The following is a 22,552-nucleotide window of genomic DNA, read 5'->3' as shown; positions in this document are numbered from 1 at the left end:
ATTTGGAGCTCATTTTGGATCCAACTACACAATCTCAGGCAAGTTACAGCGCTCTCCGTTGATTGCACTTGTTTGCTGTCGCTGACGTCATGCACGCCTGTCGTTTCGGGAGCTGAGTAGTGTACGGAGCTGCGGACGGGGCTGGTGAATGGACTGCGAATGCTAGTTGACCGAAAATCATTCGGATCGACTCTGCGTGATTCATGTCTTTATTATTGTTTCATTTTAAACTTATATGTTGTCATCTGCAAATATCATTGTTGAAGATATTTTGGGAAGAATTCTGCTTTGGTCCCCAGCCTTTTTTGTGTGTTTTGTGATCATGGAAAATACAAACGAACTTTGCTCTGTCATCTGCTTGTGCAACGCTCACCCAGCCAACGCCAGCGCATACCGTCAGTGCGTATATAGTGCACATGCAAAGCGCATCGCATCGACGCAAAAAAACAAGACTAAATTTTCCCCGCCTTCAATATTCGATGCATCGATGTTCGATCGAATTAGAGCTGTCGAACACCGGTTTTCAAAATAATCGATATGACTCAGGTTTAGTCCTTAACATTGGGTTATTGCATTGGGTTGGGTTGTAGTGAAAGCAGATTTTTTCCAAGAAAAAGCCCCCCAAAATTTTCGAGAAGGTCAGATGATAAAATCAGACTTGTTGAAATTTACTTGACCTATTTTAAAAAACAGTCAGTTCATGACCAATAGGTAATTGCCTGATTGTTCAGAGTCAGGATTTTAAACATTGTATACCTATACATCTTTGGGGGCAAAATAGACCTCGGCCACAAAGGGGCTAAATTAGTGTACAATATAGGTATCTTATCCCAAGTCCACTTATTCTCATCTGTCCCCAATATACGTGTATTCTGGAAATGGGACCTTAAAACATATATGCTTTTCCCCAAATATTTAGAATCCCTCTCTGCTTCCAGATGACCATCTAAAGGGTTTGGGCATAGCTTTATTGCCACAACTTCATAACGATACTTTATCTTTCTATTCTCTACCTGTATTTTCATCTTCTGTGAACAGATGAAGATCGCATCTTCCTTCCAAAGTATGCTATTGAGTCTATTGATTACAACAAGGCAACTCCGATGACCGTGCCCTGTCGGATATCCAACCCGAATCTGGATGTGACATTTGAAGTATACTTCAAGGACACCGGCGCGGAATTCACAAACTTCTACTGGACGCCTTCTTATGATAAAAAGGTTGGATTCACACTCACACCGACCGGTGAAACCATAGATGGCATAGCTCTCATCTTCACCTGCTATTCAACTGTTGTCAATGGCAATCAATCTGATACCAACGGTGGCATTAACGTGGCATCAATTTCCATGTTCTTGGGTGATTGTAAGTCTTGATGAAAGGGGTCAGGGTCCTGTTTCGTAAATCCTTGTTACAACAACAAATAATGCACAGTTTCTATGACAAGTTGACTATCAGCCAATCAGATTGGAGGATTTCATTCGCTTGTAACTGTTATTCCAAATTTGGTTTAGTAACAAGTCTTTATGAAACGGGTCCCAGGGTGGGTGTTTCATAAAGGTATTTCATAAGTTACGACTGTTGATTTTTTTTCTAAAGTTAAATTACGCGCGCCAAATTTTCAGTAGTGTGGATTCAGCTTATCCAAAAATTAAGATGAAACTTATTAAAGGTCAAGTCCACCTCAGAAAAATGTTGATTTGAATCAATAGAGAAAGAAAAATCAGACAAGCACAATGCTTAAAATTTCATCAAAATCGGATACGAAATAAAAAAGTTATGACATTTCAAAGTTTCGCTTATTTTCAACAAAATAGTTATATGAACGAGCCAGTTACATCCAAATGAGAGAATCAATGATGTCACTCACTCACTATTTCTTTTGTTTTTTATTGTTTGAATTATACAATATTTCAATTTTTACGAATTTGACGATTAGGACCTCCTTGCCTGAAGCACAAAATGTTAAAATAATGGAATTCCACATGTTCAGGGAGGAATGAAACTTCATTTCACATGACAATGACGAGAAAATGAAAATATTTCATATAATAAAATACAAAAGAAATAGTGAGTGAGTGATGTCATTGGTTCCCTCATTTGCATACCGACCAAGATGTGCATATAACTGTTTTGTGAAATGAAGCGAAATTTTAACATGCCATAACTTTCTTATTTTACATCCGATTTTGATGAAATTTTCAGCGTTATGCTTGTTGATTTTTTCTCTTTTTATTCAAATCAAGTTTTTGTTGGGGTGGACTTGTCCTTTAACTAATATTACTTTGTTGTCTCTCCAACCAGAGGTGAAGGCGAGACTTAGGGATCCAAATGTTGTCCGTCCGTCACAAACCTTATGACACATAACTCCACAACCGTACGTCGCTTTTCAACCAAACTTAGATGGTAGATGGATTTGGGGGATTTGCATGTTAGGCTGCAGTCGGAGGTCACATGGTAAGGTCAAAGGTCATTCTCAGGTCAATGTTAAAGTTTACATGCAAGACTCGCTTATGATACCTAACTCCGCAACCGTAAGTGAATTTTCATTAGAACTTTTATGGTAAATGGACTTGGGGGACCAGGATGTTACACTGCAGTCAGAGGTCACATGGTAAGGTTAAAGGTCATTTTCAGGTCAATGTTAACGTTTACATGCAAGACTCTTACGACACCTAACTCCGCAACCGCAAGTCACTTTTTAACCAAACTTGGATGTATATGGTCTAGGGGGCCCTGCATTTTATGCTGCTAACGCCTCGTTGAATAGAGCATCTTTATTTCACCTCATGTGAAATCTTGCACCATTGCACTCATGCCTATTCGCTATTTGTATATAATTTTCCATCCCAGTCATTTCACAGTGAAGTTTCGATACAATTCTGTTGCATGCCCTCACAAATCACAATATTTCTGGTTATTTTTATAAGTGGGCAAGATACAAATCACTTTTGCCTTGCTTTTTCTTATTTCATTTGATGAGGAATGCTACAGATGTAAGGGATATAAAACAAATATATATTCAGAACAAGCTTAAACCATTCACAATGAAGAATATCAATAGTACCCTTAGAGTGAACAGTATTGGGTCTGTGGATAAATCATTGGAAATTTATTTACTGACCATTTGATCACAGTCATAAGCAGGCAATAATGTATTTAAGTTGCCCTACTCAGATGTCTGATACAGTTGATTATCATTAACTTCATCATCATCATATATCTTTGTCCTCATAGTCATCATGATCATCATCCTCCAAATCATCATTATCTTAATTTTTTTAATAGTCATTATTATCATTGTTTTGGTTATTGTTATATATCTGCTTCATTGTTTGATAATATAATTAGAAATATGCAATTTTTTTGTTTATCATTTATTATCTTCCTTACCACAGCTGAAAAACCAATATTAAACTTGGAACTGGGACAAGATAAAGAAGAGGTAATAGCCAACAAGGAGGGTTTTGAACTGACGTGTCGTGCGTTTATACAATTCTCTCTGCTCTTTCTTCCCAACGCTCAGGATTACATACCCAGATTTGCATGGGTGGGACCAGGGGAAACGAGACCAGAGAATGTACTAGAGGTAAAATCTTAATTTTTGCATATTTTCTTGGAAATACCATGTGTTATATTGACGGACACCCATGCGTACAAGCAGGAGGAAGCCAAATAAGCATGACACTTCCTTTTTCCATGCAATAATATTACATTTTCCCACATGTGCCTATCTGTGTTGGCGATTTAGGGTGTGATCTTTTTTCATCTTGGATATCCTGATTGCACACACTTCAGGTTATATACCTGTATCTGTACCAAATCTAAATCTAACATGATATATGGTGACAATTAACCTTGATTTACAGATGTTCTCATGAAATAAGTAGCTATAAGTAGCTGCTTTCACTTATCTTTGAACAGGCAGATTACATATTCAATAATAATAATAACAGTATATTTACCCAGGGTAGCCACTTTAGTTTCAAAAACTGTTCTCTCAGTGGGCCCTGCTATTATTACCCAGCTAAGCTAGGATACCGATTCTGGTGCACACAGCTTTTTGAGGAATTATGTCCTGCCGGTACCCATTCACCTCACCTGGATTGAGTGCAGCACAGTGTGGACAAATTTCTTTTGCTGAGCAAAAAACAAGCCACGGCTAGGATTTAAACCCACGACCCTCTCTTTGAAAGGCGAGTGTCAGAACCACTAGACCGCGACGCGCCCACATATTTAGGATAATACCAGAGAAAACCATACATTTTGCACTAATGAAATCAAATCATTGGCGTTACGGAGAACACAGTTACAGTGAAGACACAACTGTTCTTCGTAATTTTTAGTGCGTTACTCCACATGCTGTGAGTAGAATGTCTATGCTGCGGTTTGGAATTCTTTGCAAAAAACGTCACCTCACTGAGAGCCTTCCCATAGCAACAAGGCCACTTTACATGAAGTTGTTTTGAAAACCACTTTCTGCTGATCAGATGGGAACGCTAGCAAAGCGGTCTTCCGAACTGGTTTCCTTAACCAATTTCCAGTAAACTAGTTTCAGAAAGTATAATGATAACGGTGTCACAGTGTCCTATTGTATTTGATATTTCATGTCAGTAATATCCTTATATAATTTTGATTCCCAACTTCTTTCAACAGCTTGAACCTGACCCTAACAGCTATGTAACAGATTACATAGCTGGATTTACGTACTACAAAAACAAATTTGTTGAGAATGCCTCTGTGGATGACAATGGGATCTACACATGTTATGCAGCAAATATTGGGGCTGAGGCAGAGGAAACCATATCCGTTCAAGTGCATGGTAAGAAGAGATTTAACCCTATCTAGGCCGGGGGGGGGGGGGGGGCTTCAAATTTGTGCATAAAGCTTGCGCTGCAATGTTTCAGGATTTTTTTTTCCTTCAAGTCTCCTGCATCTCTTAATTTTTGACGCCCTGGTTCGCAGTTTCGAAATCATGCAACATTCTGTAAGTGCATGTCAGGCCAAAAATTGCTCCAAAATGTGATTTTGTGTAATAACTTATGTTATCATGCAATATATGATGGGCTGGGACATAAAGCTACACACATTGTTTGCAAACGATGCAAACTATGCCAATTTTGATATTTTCACAAATTATCTTTCACTAACTTGTGATAAATATTCTTGACCAAGAAGAAAATATCACAAGACTCACTAATACGAAAACCCTGCCATGTTTTCCGACCACCTCTTGATTTCTCCGCCCCATGCAAAGAAAAAGTATTTTGTGTGCCTCGATTTCTAAAATATATTCATAATACAATAGGAAAATATGCAACTGAAGTGAACACAATTCCAAAGAGTTGCTGGTTTTCTCTGCATTTAGTGGTTTATTGCAGCCTCTGTAGAAAAATATGAATAGAAATCGTTCGTCACACAGCAGTCACAGCTCCACAGAGTGCACTCTTTGTTTTAATGGAATGAGAGTGTGCATCTTGTTTTAATGGAATGAGAAATATGAAAGCTTTCATGTTATCATTCCATTAAAAAGTTCACCTATTATTTGTATAATGTACTGTTCTTCCAGCGAGAGGATATGCTGACATCAGTCACCGATTCAATGTCTCCGACCCGACCACGAACCTGACGGCCATCGTTAATCACGACAAGTGCATCTGGTTCGATGTACCCGCTTACCCTCCACCCAAATTCAGGGTTTTTCCTCCAAGGAATTGGGTCCTGACGATGGATGAGAGCTCCAAGGTCCTCACCATGTGCAGTTCAAACGTCTCGGAAGCTCACGAAGGAGACTATACTGTGTATGTGTGGAATGACTACCAGAATGCCAGTATTACCTTCTTCTTTACAGTGCAAGGTATGACCAATACCAAGGATTGTTGATTGATGATGATTGATGATGATGATGATGATGGTGATGATGATGACAACGATGACAATGATGATGATGACGATGACGACGACGATGTTGGTGGTGGTATTGGTGATGATGGTGATGATGAAAATGAAGATAGTTTTGTGATGATTATGATGAATGTGATGACGATAATGATGATTGTGATTATTGATACATTGGATTTTAACATATTTTCCTCATGCCTTGTTGTATATGTAGTACCGCCGAGGTCTTCCATTGCAATTAATCCTGCACCGGTCACGCTGTTCAATTCATCAATAAAAGGCTTTGTTATGGGAACGACATATAACTTGGAGTGCAAATCTACAGGAAAGCCAAAACCAATGTAAGTTTGAAGGATTTCAAAGTACATCCCTACATGAATTTGTTCTGAAGAGAGGGGGAGAGAGAGAGAGAGAGAGAGAGAACAATCAAATAAGCATATTCTAAACATTTCATAAAAATCGATGTGAAAATAGAAAAGCTACAACATTTAAAAATGAATTTTTCACAATGCAATATACAAAACACCATAATGTGGAGAGGAGTTGCTAACGTTTAGTCACTCACATTTCTTTGGCTTCATTTCGTGGCAGGTCAGATCAAAGAAGGGTTCATTTAAGGAGAATACTCTAATTATTTCTGTCCCTATGGGCACGTGGGCTGTTGCAGAGATGTCTGACTAATCCGACCATACATGTAGATCCAGAATGTACAGCCATATTTTGTTATTTTTTACTTCATAGTGACTGTTCAAGGCCCCATCTCACACAAAGTTGCAATTGATCCAATCAATCGTACCTCTTTGGAAATCCATAAGTGTCATAATTTCTTCTACAGGGAATTTGCAGAATGTCCATTGTAAACAAAGGTGTCCACACCAAATTGTCAAGAAAACAATTAATTTGTGAATATGCATCATCATATCCAGAAAACAGTTTGAACTATCATACATTTTAGATCTTGATGTTGCTGGCCGTCCATAGGTGTGGTTGATTGGATCGATTGCAACTCTTTGTAAGATGGGGCCCAGATGAATGAAAGGAAGAGTTTACAAAAGCAGAATATTCTTATTAATTTTGTCCCAAGGGTGTATTGGTTGTTTCAAAGATGTCCAACGGACCCAAGTGTAGATCCAGATTGTGTAGCCAGTGATCGCTGGGAGAAAGTACAGGTAACTGCAATGTCAAGTGTGGAGTATTCCAGTGATGACAGCATTGCTACTCTGATCGTTGAGGCTCAGGAGTGGACATTGTACCGCTGCACAGTGTGGTCTCCGTCGGAGTTCTTTCAAGATGTCCACCAAGACGTCGATTTCAAAATCCTTGGTAGGTCTTAAAATCCATGACCTGTGTTGTTAACTTTAATTGCAACCCTGGTTTAAATTAATTATAGAGAGCCGATCTCCTCTGGCGGTTGTACATATTTGTTCACAATGCTTGAAATGTTAATGGAAAGAGAAATGGGAACAGAATGGTACTTACTGAAGTTAAATTTTTATCCCTGTTTTAGTAACTTAGAAGCTGTAAAGCAGCAGTGACACTGACATAATTTCTTAAGATTTTTAAACTGAAGCTCCTCTCCATATTCTTACAGATGTAAATGATATTGGGTATTTATGTTGCAGATAGTTGTCCACCTTGTTAGGTGCTCATGGTGCTTTTAGATCAACTTGGCAGAGCTTGGCTACTGATTCAGGCGCTCACAGCTTTTTTTAGGAATTCCTTCCTTCTGGTGTCCATTCACCTCACCTTGGTCTACCGCAGCATGTTGCGCATGAATTTCTTCCTGAAGAAAATGAATATTGTAGCAGAGATTTGAACCCACAGCTCTATTATTAGCACATGCCATATATCCTCCTCATTTTTGTAGATTCTGAGACAGGTGTGCGCATATCATCAGACTCCGACGTGGCCTTCATCGGTGACGATCTCACTCTGGAGTGCCATGCGACTGCGTTCTTCTTCACCGAGATCAAATGGTTCTTCGTCAACCCCAATGGCACTGATCGTTGGTTGAACAGCTCCACGCCAAAGTACAGCTCCTATTCTCTTGTTTCAACTCTGCGTGTCAGCAACATCACGAGTAATGATGCGGGATCTTACGTGTGTGTTGCAATCAGTGGTGATAATCCAGGTTGGGAGAAAAACACAACGCAGGTCATCGATGTCAGAGGTAGGGTGAGGAGTTTTCCTCAAGTATTCAAAATGAATATTTGGGTTATCAGAACAATTTAGCATTTTAGTTATGTTTGTTTCTTCATTCTGAGGTAAATTATGTTATTATTATTATTATTATTGTTAGAATTATTATTATTGTTATTATTATTATTACTACTATTATTGTTGTTATCATTATCTTAGCTTTTACTGTTTTTATGTATCATTGTTATTATATTTTAGAAATTAAAAAAAAAAAATTTGTTGTTAACCATTATTGTTATAATTACATGCAATATCATTATTTTGATTTTTTTTATTATCATTAGCATTACTATAAATCCATTATTATAATTAATATTCATATCATTATTATTATTATCATTATTATTATTAGTGGTAGTAGTGGTAGTGGTGGTAGTAGTTGTAGTAGTAGTAGTAGTAGTAGTAGTAGTAGTAGTAGTAGTAGTAGTAGTACCATTGTTATTATTATAATAATCATTATCATTACCATTATTATTGATATTATTTCTAATATATTTTTGGTTTTCCTTGTAGAGGTAAGCGAGCCAGAGATAATCAGATCATCTGATGATCCTACAGCTATCAGCCTGGATCGCATGAAAGAGAACCTCCACATCCAATGCCTTGCCAGAGGGCTCCCTCGTCCAAGCCTGAGCTTATACTTCACCCAAGCAGACCCCATTCTGCTTGAGGATGCTGTCGTCGGGGGCAACGCATCTGTGGTGTGGCTGAACTATGAGGTGGTACGGCCGCCCTTAGCCATGGGTGGGAGTTATGAATGCGTTGCAGAGAGCAGAGGTGGAGAGGTCCGACAGACATATCAAGTGTCTATAACAGGTTAGTCTGGCATCAGAGGGGTGGTGGAGTATGCTGTACGGGGAGGGGGAAGGGTGTAATTCAATTCATTTCCATTATGTTATTGTTATTTGACAAAGAAGTGCAAAAATGTGTGGTTTTTTAATGTGTTCAATGTGTTGTGCCCACAATGCTGTGTATGTCCACAGCACTTGTGCGGAGACATTCCTGTGCGGACTCTTATGATATAATTAGAGTTTTTGTAGAGACTTTTGGATCTTTGATCAATTGTAAAGTCATTGCAACTGTTCCCACTGTTTTATATTCACTTACATGTAGTCTAAAAGCATGTGGCCTACTTCTCAAAATAGTCTATATCCACATGGGCTCAACTCATTTGGTGTTGATCCTTCACTTGATCAAATGCTCTATTAGTATATATCTCATTGGCCCGTATTCTGAAGACGGGCTTAACTTAAACTCAGGTTTAAAGTTGTGGTTTAAGTATGGGAAGCCAAAAGTATCAAAATGTTTATTTAGTTGTATGTTTCTTTACTTTGCTCTTTCCTGGTTTAAGTATGGATAGCCCATTGTTAAATAAATCACTAACAGTATAGATCTCATACTTCAGCTCATTTGGCTCTCAAATCATTCATAGTTGTCTAGGAAGAATGAATATATGATTGTATTCAACGTCGATGAATCAAGAAAGAGCACTGTAAACATAAGAAACATACAACTCCATAAAAATTTTGATACTTATGGCTTTCCATACTTAAACTATAACTTTAAACCTGAGTTTAAGTAAAACCTGACTTCAGAATATGGGCCAATGGCAATGAGTCCAAATGGTTAAAGGAGGAACTGATGTAGCCATACTAGGATTAGACCATGTGGGATGATACAGAACAGATAGTAGGCAAAATAGGTGTAGCCTTATCGGCAATTTACCTTACCTTCCCAACTAACTTCAGAATTTATGGTTTATAATTACAGAATCTCCTGAATTAAAGATTGGAATACTGAGCTCTGCAGTCAAAGTAGGAGACAATGTCACTATCAGTTGTTTGGTAGTGAGAGGGTTCCCTATTCCAATGGTTCAGTTGAAGAAAGAGAATGTTCCAGTATCCCTCTCGCAAGGCATCGGTAATATCTCCTACACGCTCACAGCTCAAGCCAGTGATGGAGGAAAATACTATTGTAAAGCACTTGATGCCAACGCTACCTCTGATTCCATTGAGCTAGTAATTGGTAAGTACACTCATAATAATGATAAAAATAAAGGCATGGGCTGCAGAAGCGGGGGGGCTGGGGAGGCTTCAGCCCCCCCCCCCACTTTTTTCCAAAACCATGTACAAAAATGTAAAAATGACCATATGATTGTGATTTTTGACATGGTCAGCCCCCCCCCCACTTTGAAAACCGTTCTGCGACCTCTGAAAGGGTAGATACAGTGTATTGTGCACATGCCCATCTTGTTAGATGCTCAAGACACTCGTAATTACTGCCTAATTTGCTAGACTACCCATCTTGGTGCTTGCAGCTCTTTGAGGAATTACTTCCGGCAGGGTCCCATTTACCTCCCCTGGGTCGAATGCCACAGCAGAGTCTGGATGAACATCTTGATGAAAGGAGTAATGCCATGGTTATATAATACATGCCCAGTCTCTTAAATTTCTTTTCTCTCCTCTTCATTTTCTTCAATTTCTTATCTTCCTCTTCTTCATGGCTTCTTCTTTTTCCTGTTCTTTCTTTGGTTTCATCTTTCTTAGCAGCTTATCATAAACCTAATTTTTGGTCAAATTTTCAAAAATTGCATATGTTCCGTGTGATTCACTCCTTTGATTTGCCAAATTTCAGATCAAAATTTGTATTATTTAAAGAGTAAGAGGAAACCAGCTCAACCCCCTCCTTTGATTTTACAAACTGGCTCAAACCATTCTTTTTGTACGGTAAGATCTCTGGAATGGTGCGCTCAGGTCAAAGACCTGACTTCGATGCTGCGCGTACAGAGCTACCAAGTCTCACGCATTATGCGTGAGACTCAAGCATTTTGGACTCTTGTTCATCCCCTCAAATCTCTGTCTCACGCAACTATCACAGCCTATCCCCATATACATTGTACACAATGTCTGTGATCTCACTCAGATTCACAGAAAATCTCACGCATAGCTGGTCTTTGAACTTGGCATCTCTGCGCGTAGGTGGTGCATATGTGGTTCATGCCTATATAAAACAAGTGTATGGTATGTGTGATTTTACGAACTGGCTTAAACCGCGGTTCGTGCTGCTTAAAAACAGTGCACATGGTATCCATGATGATTTTACGAAGTGACTCAAACCCACTGTTTTTGGTAACAATTAGCAGCTTCTGAAATGCATACATGTGCTTCAGTTCAAACATTGAAAGAATAAATACGAATTGCAGACATATTTTTGTATATTTTAAAAGAAGGTATGTTTTAATTGGTATAAATGATTGATCTGGTTTCTTTCAAAAGTGCAAAGTTATGAGTGTCTAAAAATCATCAAAATTTTGAACGCAATTATCTCAAAGTCATGTTTTGGAGACAAGCCGAGGTGTGAGCCAGTTTGTAAAATCACTGACAGTGTTCTTATTATCTAAATACTGCTTCGTATTATTGCGATTATATTTATTGTTATTGTGGGCAGGACCATTGTTGCCATGATAATTGTATTTATTTGTCAAATTTCTGTGTGAGCTCTATATATCACAATGATGGATGATGCTGTGGGTTCGGGGATACATGTGCTCAGTCGTGCAACCCGCCGAGCCTTTCTAGTTATTATCATTGTTTTTGTTGTTGTTTTTGTTATGATTATCATATTATGTTCATCATAGTAATAAATTTTTTTGTGATTTGCCTCTTTGATATTTGTTGCTACTACAGATAAAGCACCACCAGGCACTTTGCAGAAGATCATGCCTTACCTCCTCTCCTCTTTATGTTTGATAATTCTCATCATATTACTTTACTTCGTATGGAAGGTAAGCAAAACAAAGAATCTAGGGTGGAAATCCTAGGGGGGACAGGGGGATGTGTCCCCCTACCCAAAATAGTAGGGGAACACAATATCAAACGTCCCCCAACTAGTTTTGGTTTTTTATGATGGAAAGAAATACATCATTCAAAATCGAAATATAACATGTATTTTGGTCGAAATGACCTTACATTTGGGGTGATAACCTTTGGGGGGGGGGCTTGCCAAATTTTCCAGCCCCTGGTCCCCCTACCTTTGGGGAGAAATTTCCGCGCTTGGGATTTAAGTTTTGACAAACCTTACATTAGACCTTAGTTCATTCCATAACAATGTGGGAGTAAATAATCATTTTTCCAATTTCATACAATTCCATTTTCCCATAATCTGTAATTTTTCAACCAGTTTACTGTTTTTCTCCAACATTGTATGTTTAATGATTTGTTATATCTATTCAGGTCATTTAATATTTCACTTGTACAATGATGACCTTGTAAGATCAATGCTCTGTTTTGCTGTAACACAGTGTCGGCGGAGACCTAAAGTCCGTCGAGCATCGCGACTACCTCCTATGGAGATGCCACGCCTTGGTAGTAACAGGCGATCGATTTATTCAGTGAGCGATGATCCATATGAGAACATGGCATACAATCAACGATGGGAGTTTCCCAGAGAAAGATTAAAACTTGGTAAGTGTGGGCGAGATGAAGTCACTATTTCCTCCAAATTTTCCCTCAGGCCGGAATGTAGGTGCTTTGTAATGACTTAAGTTAAGAGATTCCTAGTAACTTACCTTTCAATGTGCAGTCTTATGAACTATAAAACTATACATCTAGTTTGTGCAGAATTTTCAATCAGTATATTTCAGAGACAAAGAATGTATTTTCCCGTGGTATGGCATTTGTCTAAATGGTGACACAATTTTGAGGCAGTTTTTGTTGGATCTCTAAGGGTTTTAGGGTGTTAAATAGTATTTTATTAGTGATAATGAAGTGGTAATCAATGCTACATGTAGCAGTAGTAGAAGTTGTAGTAGTAGTAGTAGTAGTAGTAGTAGTAGTAGTAGTAGTAGGAGTAGTAGTAGTATGAGTAGTAGTAGTAGTAGTAGCAGCAGTAGCAGCAGCAGCAGCAGCAGTAGTAGTAGTAGTAGTAGTAGTAGTAGTAGTAGTAGTAGTAGTAGTAGTAGTAGTAGTAGTAGTAGTAGTAGTAGTAGTAGTAGTAGTAGTAGTAGTAGTAGTAGTAGTAGTACCTGCATTAGATACAATGATTCTGAGAAATCGACTATTGTGCTAATAAAATATGGCCCATGATATTGTGTTCATTCTGGCTAGATCAATTAGTAGTAGAAGTTGTAGTAGTAGTAGTGATAGAGGCAGTAGTGGTGATAGTGGTTGTAGAAGGTGGCGATTACAGTGAAGTAGTAGGCCTCAAATAAGCCTTCATACTATCCAAAATTTCAGTCATTATCATCACAAACAACCATTATCATCATCTAAATAGTGTGATTATTTTTCTGTTGATATTGATTTTATTTTGTCCTATTTTTTCACAGGCGGTATCATAGGGAAAGGAGCGTTTGGTCTGGTCATCAAAGCTGTTGCTGTAGGCATCGATGGTACTGAGAAGAACATAACCGTTGCAGTCAAGAGACTCAAAAGTATGTCGAGGGCGAAATGTGAATTATCAGTATCAATCTACTGGCTTAGTCACAGAATTTCAGCTGTTCCATGAGGATGAAATTATGCTTTAGATTAGATTATTATAACAAAACCTGAAATTTCATACAATGAAATACAAACCAAATAATGACAGTAAAACGTTGGCATACTGTCACTGGCGTACCTACGGGGGGGGGGGGGGGGGGGGGGGGCAGACCTGTCAAGTCACAATCCATGCAAGGAATGTATCCCTGCCCCCCCCTGACGAGTCACACACAACTGATAACTGATCCCCGACGAGCCACCAGTGGCCCCCTCCTTTGAAGTTGAAGACCTTTTTTTTTTTTTTGTGGTGCGAAATGTCTTTTATATCCTGCTGAGGACTTTTTTTTGTCAATTTATTTTCTGGTACGAAATCCTTCATTTATGGCGGAATGTCTTCCCCCCCCTGTGGAAATTCCTAGGTACGCTACTGCATACTGTCCATCAATATTTTGTAGACTGTTGCTCATAGTTTTGCTAAAAGGAACTACATGTTTGAATATGCTGATCAATATCAACTGTTTTGCAATAATACCTGTACTCCCTTGATCATCCTCAGATTACCCTTAATCTCTTGATTTCTTTTATTTTCAGGCGGAGCCTCATCCCAGGAGAAGAAAGCTTTGTGGGCGGAACTCAAGATGCTCGGTCACATTGGGAAACATCTCAATGTCGTTAACTTTCTTGGTGCTTGTACTCAAAATGGTGAGAAATTCCACTTATTCTTGACTCTGCTTTCATCTTTACAGTGACACTGTTCTTTCCATAAAATGGCACATTTCATATGCATTTGAAGTTATGATGGAGTGATGTGGATGAATTTTAGTCACCTTGCTTCTACTTGCATTTACTGTTCCAAATTCACGTTGATCATGTGTATCTTTATGAAAGAAGGCGATTCATGAAGGTTTTCCATGATCGTGTTTCTTACAGGCCCTGTCTTGGCAATTGTGGAATACTGTTGTCGTGGAAACCTATTGGACTTTCTTCGTTCTAAGAGGAAATACTTCACAGAGACCCCTGAAGGCACCGGTAGTCAGAGTCACACGGGCCATTCTAGCAGTACCGGGACTAGCAGTAATTTCCAGACCTCGTCAGGAAGTGAGAGGAGGATGAAGGCTGTCTATGATCAGGTGAGGCACCTTACGGCAAGTCAGAGCCTCATCTCTCGCCGCAGGAATCATGCGAACATCTTTTTATCGCTAATGCTCATATTTAGTCATAGACAAAGCAACGAGCCAGCACTGCACGGAAAGGCATGGCGGAAACTTTTTTGCAGGAATCCATTGCAGGAAGCCCCAAGGTTTTGTATATACTAAACAATAGAGATTAGTGTTGAAAAGATGCTTACAGGACTCCTGTGGGAAAGATTGCCAACCGGTGTGTTGGTTCAGTTGGTAGAGCATCTGTCTCACAATCGTGAGGTCGGGGTTCAAACCCCGGCCGCATCAGACCAAAAGACGTTAAAAGATGGGAGTTGCTGCTACCCTGTTTGGCATTCAATGATTAAAGGGATAGAGCCTCGTCGATCTGGGCTGCACAGTGGCTGCCGGGCCCACAATCAATTGGGCAAAGCAAATTTTTGGAGTAATTCATTTCATGTCTATTTCGAACAATAAATGATAGATTTATCTTTTTTTTTATTGTACAGTGCTTCTATTTTAAGTCTACATGATTGTGTTATGTGGACTTAAATTGTAAGCTCATGCTGTTCATCTGCTGATTTCTTGTTGGGTATTGAAATAGAACCCTAATGGATTATGAATTGAACTACCGGTATGAATTAGGACTTTTGCTACCAATGTTGTTATATCCGCCCTTATATGCCAGTATCATTTTTGTGGATGGAAGACCAACTTCACCCTAAGCTGAACTTCGGTTTAATAGGTCAATGCACTTTGGGCTTTGATCCCGATTGACGGCTTCACCTTTTAAAGCCAGAGATACTCAAAAAAGGTTGTCCTTTGCCAATTATCCATACTCCTTAAATACTTCCTATAGCATAATCATTATATAATTGTCAATGGAATTGTTTGTTTTTATATTGCAGGTGATTCCAGAGGAGCTTGTGTCGCCTCTTCAAGATGATCCTATTGATAGCCAAGATCTCCTTTGTTACAGCTTCCAAGTAGCAAGGGGCATGGAGTTCCTAGCTTCTAAAAAAGTAAGATGATTTGGCTGTTAAAAAAAGATTCAATGATAATAATATTGAAAATAATAATAGGCATTTGTATTTTAAAAAATGTCGTTTTCTGAGACACACAAGAAAAAGGAAGGAATAAGAGAGTTTGAAGTGTCTTAGGGCTAGGAACTGATACTGTTAGAAAAGATAAGAATTCAGTTTAGATTTAAAAGTCTCTAATGATGATATAACTCTTAAATTTAGTGGTTAATTATTCCAAAGAAAAGATGCTGCAGCAGAGGAGCTTGCTCACAATAGGCTACTCATGCGTCGGGGGTGTTTAGAAAGAAGCTGGTGTGATGAGCTCACTGGCTACAAGCTGGTGTATGAGACATGGCAAGGTCTTGTAAATATATTGGTGCCATGCAATTTAAAGCTTTTAAGGTGAGAAGAAGTGGTTTGAAATATGTATTACCACACAAAGTAATTGTATCACAAGGTCTCAGTCTCTAGAAAAGTCCCATTTTATAAACCTGAATTTTTATTTATTAATCAATAACAAATTTGGCATTAGAAAGGACCTTGTAAGGAGGGGAACTATTGTCAGCTTGACCATTGCTTGTACAAGTTGAGGCACCATAAAGGTTTTTTTCAATTTCTAGTGAATCATTATGAGTATATGTAATATATTGATTTTATCTGTTCATGCATTTCACACTTTGAATAGTTGTATTAATGTCTAGTTAAGCCAATGATATTGTTTTTCCCCATCATGATGCATAAATGGTGAAACTTGTCATCATTGATATGTTTCCTGGAATTAGTGAATCTTCAAGGGCAAAGTTTGCAACAAAGATTCTGATACAAATTATTGAATTTGTTTTGCAAAGCACTGGAACAATTTTTTATTAAAGTTTATCGCCTAGAGATTATGCATCCATTTCATATCAAAGTTCTGAATTTTCAACCGTCAATCACCCATCATTTCTACATATGAACCCTGCAAGATATCGCACTTTCGGTTTATAGATATTGGAAGTGTTGAAGTTCTTGACCCACAATCGGTGAGCTGTTTTCTTATAAAGGAGAAATATATTTGAAAATTGCATTGGCTTTAAAATTTCATGGGACTTTCTTCCACTGTGCTGATTTTAGAACAAATAATGGCCCAGGACAGGTACGATGAATGGGTTGATCTTATTCTCTTTATCCTGTACATACATGTAGTAATAATACAAGAAGTTTTGTATTCAATAAGTCAAGAAGATTGTAGTATGTATTTATCTTTCACTAAATGTGTTTATTCTTGAAAGGTAATTCATCGTGATCTGGCAGCCAGGAATGTACTAGTGACAGAAAACTACACGGTCAAGATATGTGACTTTGGACTCGCCAAACACCTGTACGATGACCCAGACTATGTTGCTAGTGGAAAGGTATCCAGTAACATTATATCTTTACAGTATTGAGGTTTTTTACCTTAATTATGTTAATTTCCTAACTATAATTCATTTCTGAATCTAGGAGTTGTTGGCTGGAAGTCGATTCTATGTCAAATACTAATTTGACATATCTTTTTATAATTGAATTTGGGTGTAATTCTCTTACAACAGGTGTATTGACCTATACTGAAATGAAAATGCTAAAAATTAATAATTAATTACAAATTGGTGATTGATATTTTCAGTTGATCAATAAGCCAATTTAGTTAGGGTACATGCCAGGAATGCACTTTTCAACTAGCAATAGACATTTCCGTGTTGCAATTACATATTTGAAATATCTAAAAGTGGACAAAAAGAGTAGTAGGATACATAGAGATATATGCACTCATAAATGTATGTAAGCATTTCAAATTCAAGGAGGAGACAATGGTGATTATATCACCTTTGAATAAATGCACTCATAAATGTATATCCGCATTTCAAATTTATAGATGGTAATTATAGTATGTTTGAATAATTCCTCTTGAGAATAAGTTATATATTGTTGTTCGGCTAGTAAAAGGGGAATATGAGACTTTGCACAAAATAATACAATTTTTTAATCGGTAGTCAAGGACATGATCAATATTGCTCTTCCTGTAGCAAAAATTGGCGTTTGAGGCCAATTTACTTGTTCTTTATTATCAAATTTCTGCAAAATGAAGTGATTTTGGTAATTTTGATGAAATAGCCAGAATGGGCTTTCAATACTTTATCAGAAAATGTAAAAATAAAAGGATAAAAGATTTTGATAATATTGGCCAATATTGCCGTTTCATTATCCAAACAACAATATAATGAAAGCCATGTAATTACAAGTTCTGTTTCCATATCCTTCTCTCCATTGCAGCAAGGTCGTCTACCAATCAAATGGATGGCTCCAGAATCGATATTTGATAAAGTATTCACAACATACAGCGATGTGTAAGTCTTCAAATGATAATTTAATGCATATGAAAATAATAATCCTTCCACTTACTGTTGATGCCTGATAGCCAAGTCACTACAGCAATGGTTTTGCAATCTGATCACCTGGGTTTTATGTGTCCTTGTGCCCTTTGGTAAGGCATTTATCATCAAGTCTTCAGTCTTCAAGTTGCTTGCCTAAAACATTTATGGTTTCATTACGATCTGTTTTAAAAAATTGCTATCAAATATTTACAATTTCAAATGAAAGCAATACTTTCCAGCATTTTTGCTCGTAAGTTATACATTTTTAAAAAATTGATTTTTGTTGATTTAACTTTTATGTTATCCTCCTTGTAATTTTGGGAGTTGACATTGATGTTCTTCATGTATACCCACAAAGCTACAACAATGTACAGTTCACATCTGATGGTACATGCAATAATAAAAATATTGACTGGCATTAATTTTTTAGGAGTTAACAATATCTTTAAATACATGTAGACTGACATTGCCCTCATCACTACATGAGCTGACATGGGACTTTTTCTGGATCAATATCTGTAATCCAAGGCCAGTCAATTGTTTTACTTTAATTAAAACTGTCATAAAACTGATTGTTTCCTGTCATTTTTTTATCAGATGGGCATATGCTGTTTTCCTTTGGGAAGTATTTTCTCTTGGTGGTTCGCCCTATCCTGGTATTCAGATCGATGAGCAGTTCTACAACAAGATAAAGAATGGATATCGCATGAACGCACCCGATTACGCGCCGGCAGGAGTGTGAGTTTGTGGGACTAATAGTCATTGAAACAGAATATCCAGTTATATATCCTGCATTAAGTAGTAAATCATGTCTTTGAATGGTTCAAATAGTATCATGTGACCAAACACATTCTGCAGTCTACTGTGAACTATACAGTTACTTTAGTTTTTTTTTGCTGAAATTCCTTCCCTCGTTCTACTTTTTCCTAAGCACTTACAGACGTGTTTTGCTTTACAGCGAAACTGCCCGGGGGGCCACTTCCATTGACGAGTGGATACTATGCGCAACCATGAGGTCTCAAAAAGCACCCTAAACACATATTTTCCATACTCTGAAAATGCACCCCTTAAGAAGTATTGGCGTGTGAAACCCTACCCTTAACAAGTATTAGAAACAAAATGATACTAATGGCAAGTAGCTGAATTGAACCCCTATACAAGTACAATTGTTATGTCATGGTGGTCAGTTTTACCTTTACCTACATCATTGGGTAATTCAGTACAGCCCCACTCTAAACATGTAGTGTTGAGTCTTGGGGCAAAAAGTACCTTTATAAGACATTTTAGTCTCGATTTGTTATACCCTCGCAAAGTTGACCCTAAACATGTATCTTTCCTATCGAAAATAGATACCCTTTTTTCATTATTGAAGTGTTTTGACACCCTTATTACGTAACGTACGTAACATGCCCTATCTTGAAAACGATATCCTTTTTACGTGTTTTTTTGGTCGCGCATGGTATCCACTCGTCAAAGTAAGTGAACGTTGGATGTAAAACATATTTACCAGGCATTTCTTTGCAAAATTTAGAGGAAATAATTCCGTCTCACTCAGATTAGTGATATTACAATTTTTCCCCCTAAAGTATTGTTTTTTTTTTCTTTTATAACTTGTTGTTCTCCTCCTTTTTTTTCTTCATTTTTATCTTCATCTTTTTCTCCTCCTTATTCTCCCCCTTCCTCTTCTTCCCTCTTCCTCTCCTGTTCCTCGTTACTTGATTTACTACTAAAGGTCCTTGCATAATTTATGGGGGTGTGAGATGCAACCTAAGAATCTTTAGGCACGCAAGTGAAATGTATATATTTTCAAAGTGTATATAACACTGATACTTTAACAAAATTTACAAATGTTCAATTTCAGTTATGACACAATGTTGGAATGTTGGACCCCAGATCCTGAAGCAAGACCTTCGTTCAGTATCCTGGCTGTAAGATTAGGGGATATGTTAGAAGCAAATGTAAGATCAGTAAGTATCCAGTTATTAATTAACCCTCAGGCCTTAATACAATGATGTAAAAAGTCTACAAGCCCCTTTATTTTGAGTTGCATTTTCTGTATGTTGATTTTAGCATGTTGCCATTCAAATTGATCATTTCTAATTTTCTTTGCTTTTCTCTTGCAATGAGGGCCATTTGACATTATTTTAGTTCATATTCTAATAAATCTGATTGAAAATTGTTTCATCTAGAACCATGTATTGATGTTTCATTTTTTTTCTCTCTCTCTCTCATTCATTGTCTCTCTAGGAATATATAGAGCTGAATATGCCATATGAACAAGTTAACCACACAGCATCCAATGAGCTTCCGTCTCCACATGAGGACACGACCCTTTTGGGACCCAATCCGCCTCCTGCTTTCAAACCCACACCAGTGAACAGCGCCCCCAATACTCCCCCTCCTCCAACCCGCATGGTACGGAGTGACGCAAGTGACTCCTCGCCAGACGTTTCCCGTCTCCCCGACCTATCGCCTCCTGTCAGAGGACTCGAGGCTCGGCCATTTTTGCCAAAGGACGATGCCCAGAAGAAAACGACTGTTCAGGAGGTTAATGAACTAGAAGAGGGGAGGAATACCCCGGAAGATGATGTCTTTCTCACCACGGAAGTTACAACTAATGGATTAAAAGGTACAAGTACTGAAGCACATCTACCAGTATGATATTGATATTGAATACTGCTTATCTGTTTTAGTGCATAATGATATGCACAAGAAATTTTGTTGGGCATGTCGCATGATTTTGGAAAGGCATTCATGATGGTTCTGAATTAAATTCAGATTGTAATGCTGCATCTCTGATTTATGATTACAGTATGTTTTAAAGTGCCTAATTATTTTAATGTATATTTAGCTGGAAACAAACTTATTTTAATCTTAGTATCATATGATACTAAACCTTTTCTGAAAGTTTTAAAGTTGTCACATGATGTTATGTGAATTTATTCTTTAAAGTACTAACATTTGTCATCGATGATCAATCTTGATGGAGCAAACATAGATTTTTAACTAGTATTGTACTTAAGCTCTGGTCATGAGAAAATGCTGTTTTTATCATTGTAAAATCATACTACATTTATTGATTGTCAAATAATGAAAGTTTGTGATATTTATCTGTTTTCTGTGAGTTTTTATAACTTATTCACTTTTATCACGATTCAATGCAGCCATTCTTGCATTTTACGTTTAGGTTTGCAAGTTTTGACTTTAAAAAAATTCTGGAGCTCATAAAGAATATTTTTGTTTTTTCTTTTATGATTCTTTTTTTCTTCCCAAGTGCCTTGTGTTTAGTTTCATTGATTTCTCTTTCGAACCCAAGTTCTTTCCTTGATATATAAATGCAGTGTACCGTTTCTGGCTCCGATGTATATCAGGTAGAAGAGTACAGACCATTTGTGTTTCATTATTGAATGAACAATTCTAGGTTTTGTTTGATCCTTTTCTTTTGTTCATTGAAATTGCTGTACAAGTTAATTTGACTGAAGATAAAAAAATACAGGGTACAAAACTATTCCACCTATTCTTCCAGGTTTTTGTTAATTTTGAATTTAAGTTTGTAATCATTATTTGTCAGCACAAAAGCCAGGGGAGTGGTATACAAAGAATATATCAATGGTTTTCACAGGCTTACCTGTTCTAAGCCAATCAGATGCAAGGATTTCAGTAGCCTATAAAAGTCGTCAGTGAAAATCACTATTCGTTTCATGAAAGGCTCCCGTTTTTCATTTTTCTATCCTCTCACTCTAATATTTCTAATATTGTTCTCGTTAATAATGCAGGTTTCACTGTAAATGCACAAAACACATGGTTATGACGTATGACCTATCCCCGCTTCGCTTGCACCTCTGTTTTGTTTGCACTCATCACCACGACCTCACATCCTCTCTATCGCTTTCAACGTTCTCTTCAAAACGTGTCATCTTGTTTTGCTTGTGTGGTACTTCAAACCCCATCCGGCATTCTTTTCTTTCCGAAAAGCTCCCGTTTTGCATGTCATATTAATGTTTTGCATCTCATTGTGTTCTGTTGTGCCACTTTTGTAGCTTGTGCTTGCATGTTGAATTCTGTTGTCGATCCCGAAGATAAATTTTCTTTTGATTTTACACTTTGTTTTACAAAAAGAAACTGCTCCCTTTCTATTATTTCAATCAATGTTAGTATATTTCTACTTTTGTATTGTTATTTATTTCTATGTGCAGTCTATACCCACTCTCTTCATCTTATTCTAGTATTCATTTAATTTTATTTATTTATATTTTTCTTTAGATCAGACTCAAATCATGAGGGAACAGTATCACAGAAAAAGTCATATTTATATTCTTTTCATTCAGATTTAATAGAATATATCCCTGATTATTTTTTTTCCTTGATTCAAGAAGCTTATCTTGTTTCTTGTTTTCTTTTTAGCTAGTCCTTGATTTTTT

At 37.5% G+C, this 22,552-nt stretch overlaps 1 protein-coding gene across 1 annotated transcript in view; it reads left to right on the top strand.

Annotated features, from left to right (window-relative positions):
* LOC121426679 (vascular endothelial growth factor receptor 1-like) overlaps positions 1 to 21,978 on the top strand; it is a 42,574-nt gene extending 20,596 nt beyond the window's left edge. Inside the window, exons 7-27 of the mRNA XM_041623053.1 lie at positions 1,039 to 1,365; positions 3,399 to 3,589; positions 4,657 to 4,822; positions 5,570 to 5,857; positions 6,116 to 6,242; positions 6,986 to 7,224; positions 7,769 to 8,071; positions 8,614 to 8,916; positions 9,871 to 10,125; positions 11,787 to 11,884; positions 12,401 to 12,563; positions 13,427 to 13,531; positions 14,169 to 14,279; positions 14,508 to 14,707; positions 15,625 to 15,738; positions 17,010 to 17,132; positions 18,031 to 18,104; positions 18,729 to 18,869; positions 19,993 to 20,098; positions 20,379 to 20,760; positions 21,908 to 21,978. Of these exons, the coding sequence (XP_041478987.1) occupies positions 1,039 to 1,365; positions 3,399 to 3,589; positions 4,657 to 4,822; positions 5,570 to 5,857; positions 6,116 to 6,242; positions 6,986 to 7,224; positions 7,769 to 8,071; positions 8,614 to 8,916; positions 9,871 to 10,125; positions 11,787 to 11,884; positions 12,401 to 12,563; positions 13,427 to 13,531; positions 14,169 to 14,279; positions 14,508 to 14,707; positions 15,625 to 15,738; positions 17,010 to 17,132; positions 18,031 to 18,104; positions 18,729 to 18,869; positions 19,993 to 20,098; positions 20,379 to 20,760; positions 21,908 to 21,942 (3,851 nt within the window). The 3' untranslated portion in view covers positions 21,943 to 21,978. The remainder of the gene's footprint in view (positions 1 to 1,038; positions 1,366 to 3,398; positions 3,590 to 4,656; positions 4,823 to 5,569; positions 5,858 to 6,115; positions 6,243 to 6,985; positions 7,225 to 7,768; positions 8,072 to 8,613; positions 8,917 to 9,870; positions 10,126 to 11,786; positions 11,885 to 12,400; positions 12,564 to 13,426; positions 13,532 to 14,168; positions 14,280 to 14,507; positions 14,708 to 15,624; positions 15,739 to 17,009; positions 17,133 to 18,030; positions 18,105 to 18,728; positions 18,870 to 19,992; positions 20,099 to 20,378; positions 20,761 to 21,907) is intronic.
* Positions 21,979 to 22,552: the final 574 nt, after the last annotated feature.

The sequence above is a fragment of the Lytechinus variegatus genome, chromosome 13, assembly GCF_018143015.1.
Source record: "Lytechinus variegatus isolate NC3 chromosome 13, Lvar_3.0, whole genome shotgun sequence".
Classification (NCBI taxonomy): domain Eukaryota; kingdom Metazoa; phylum Echinodermata; class Echinoidea; order Temnopleuroida; family Toxopneustidae; genus Lytechinus; species Lytechinus variegatus.
This window is presented reverse-complemented; position numbering and strand designations above follow the sequence as displayed.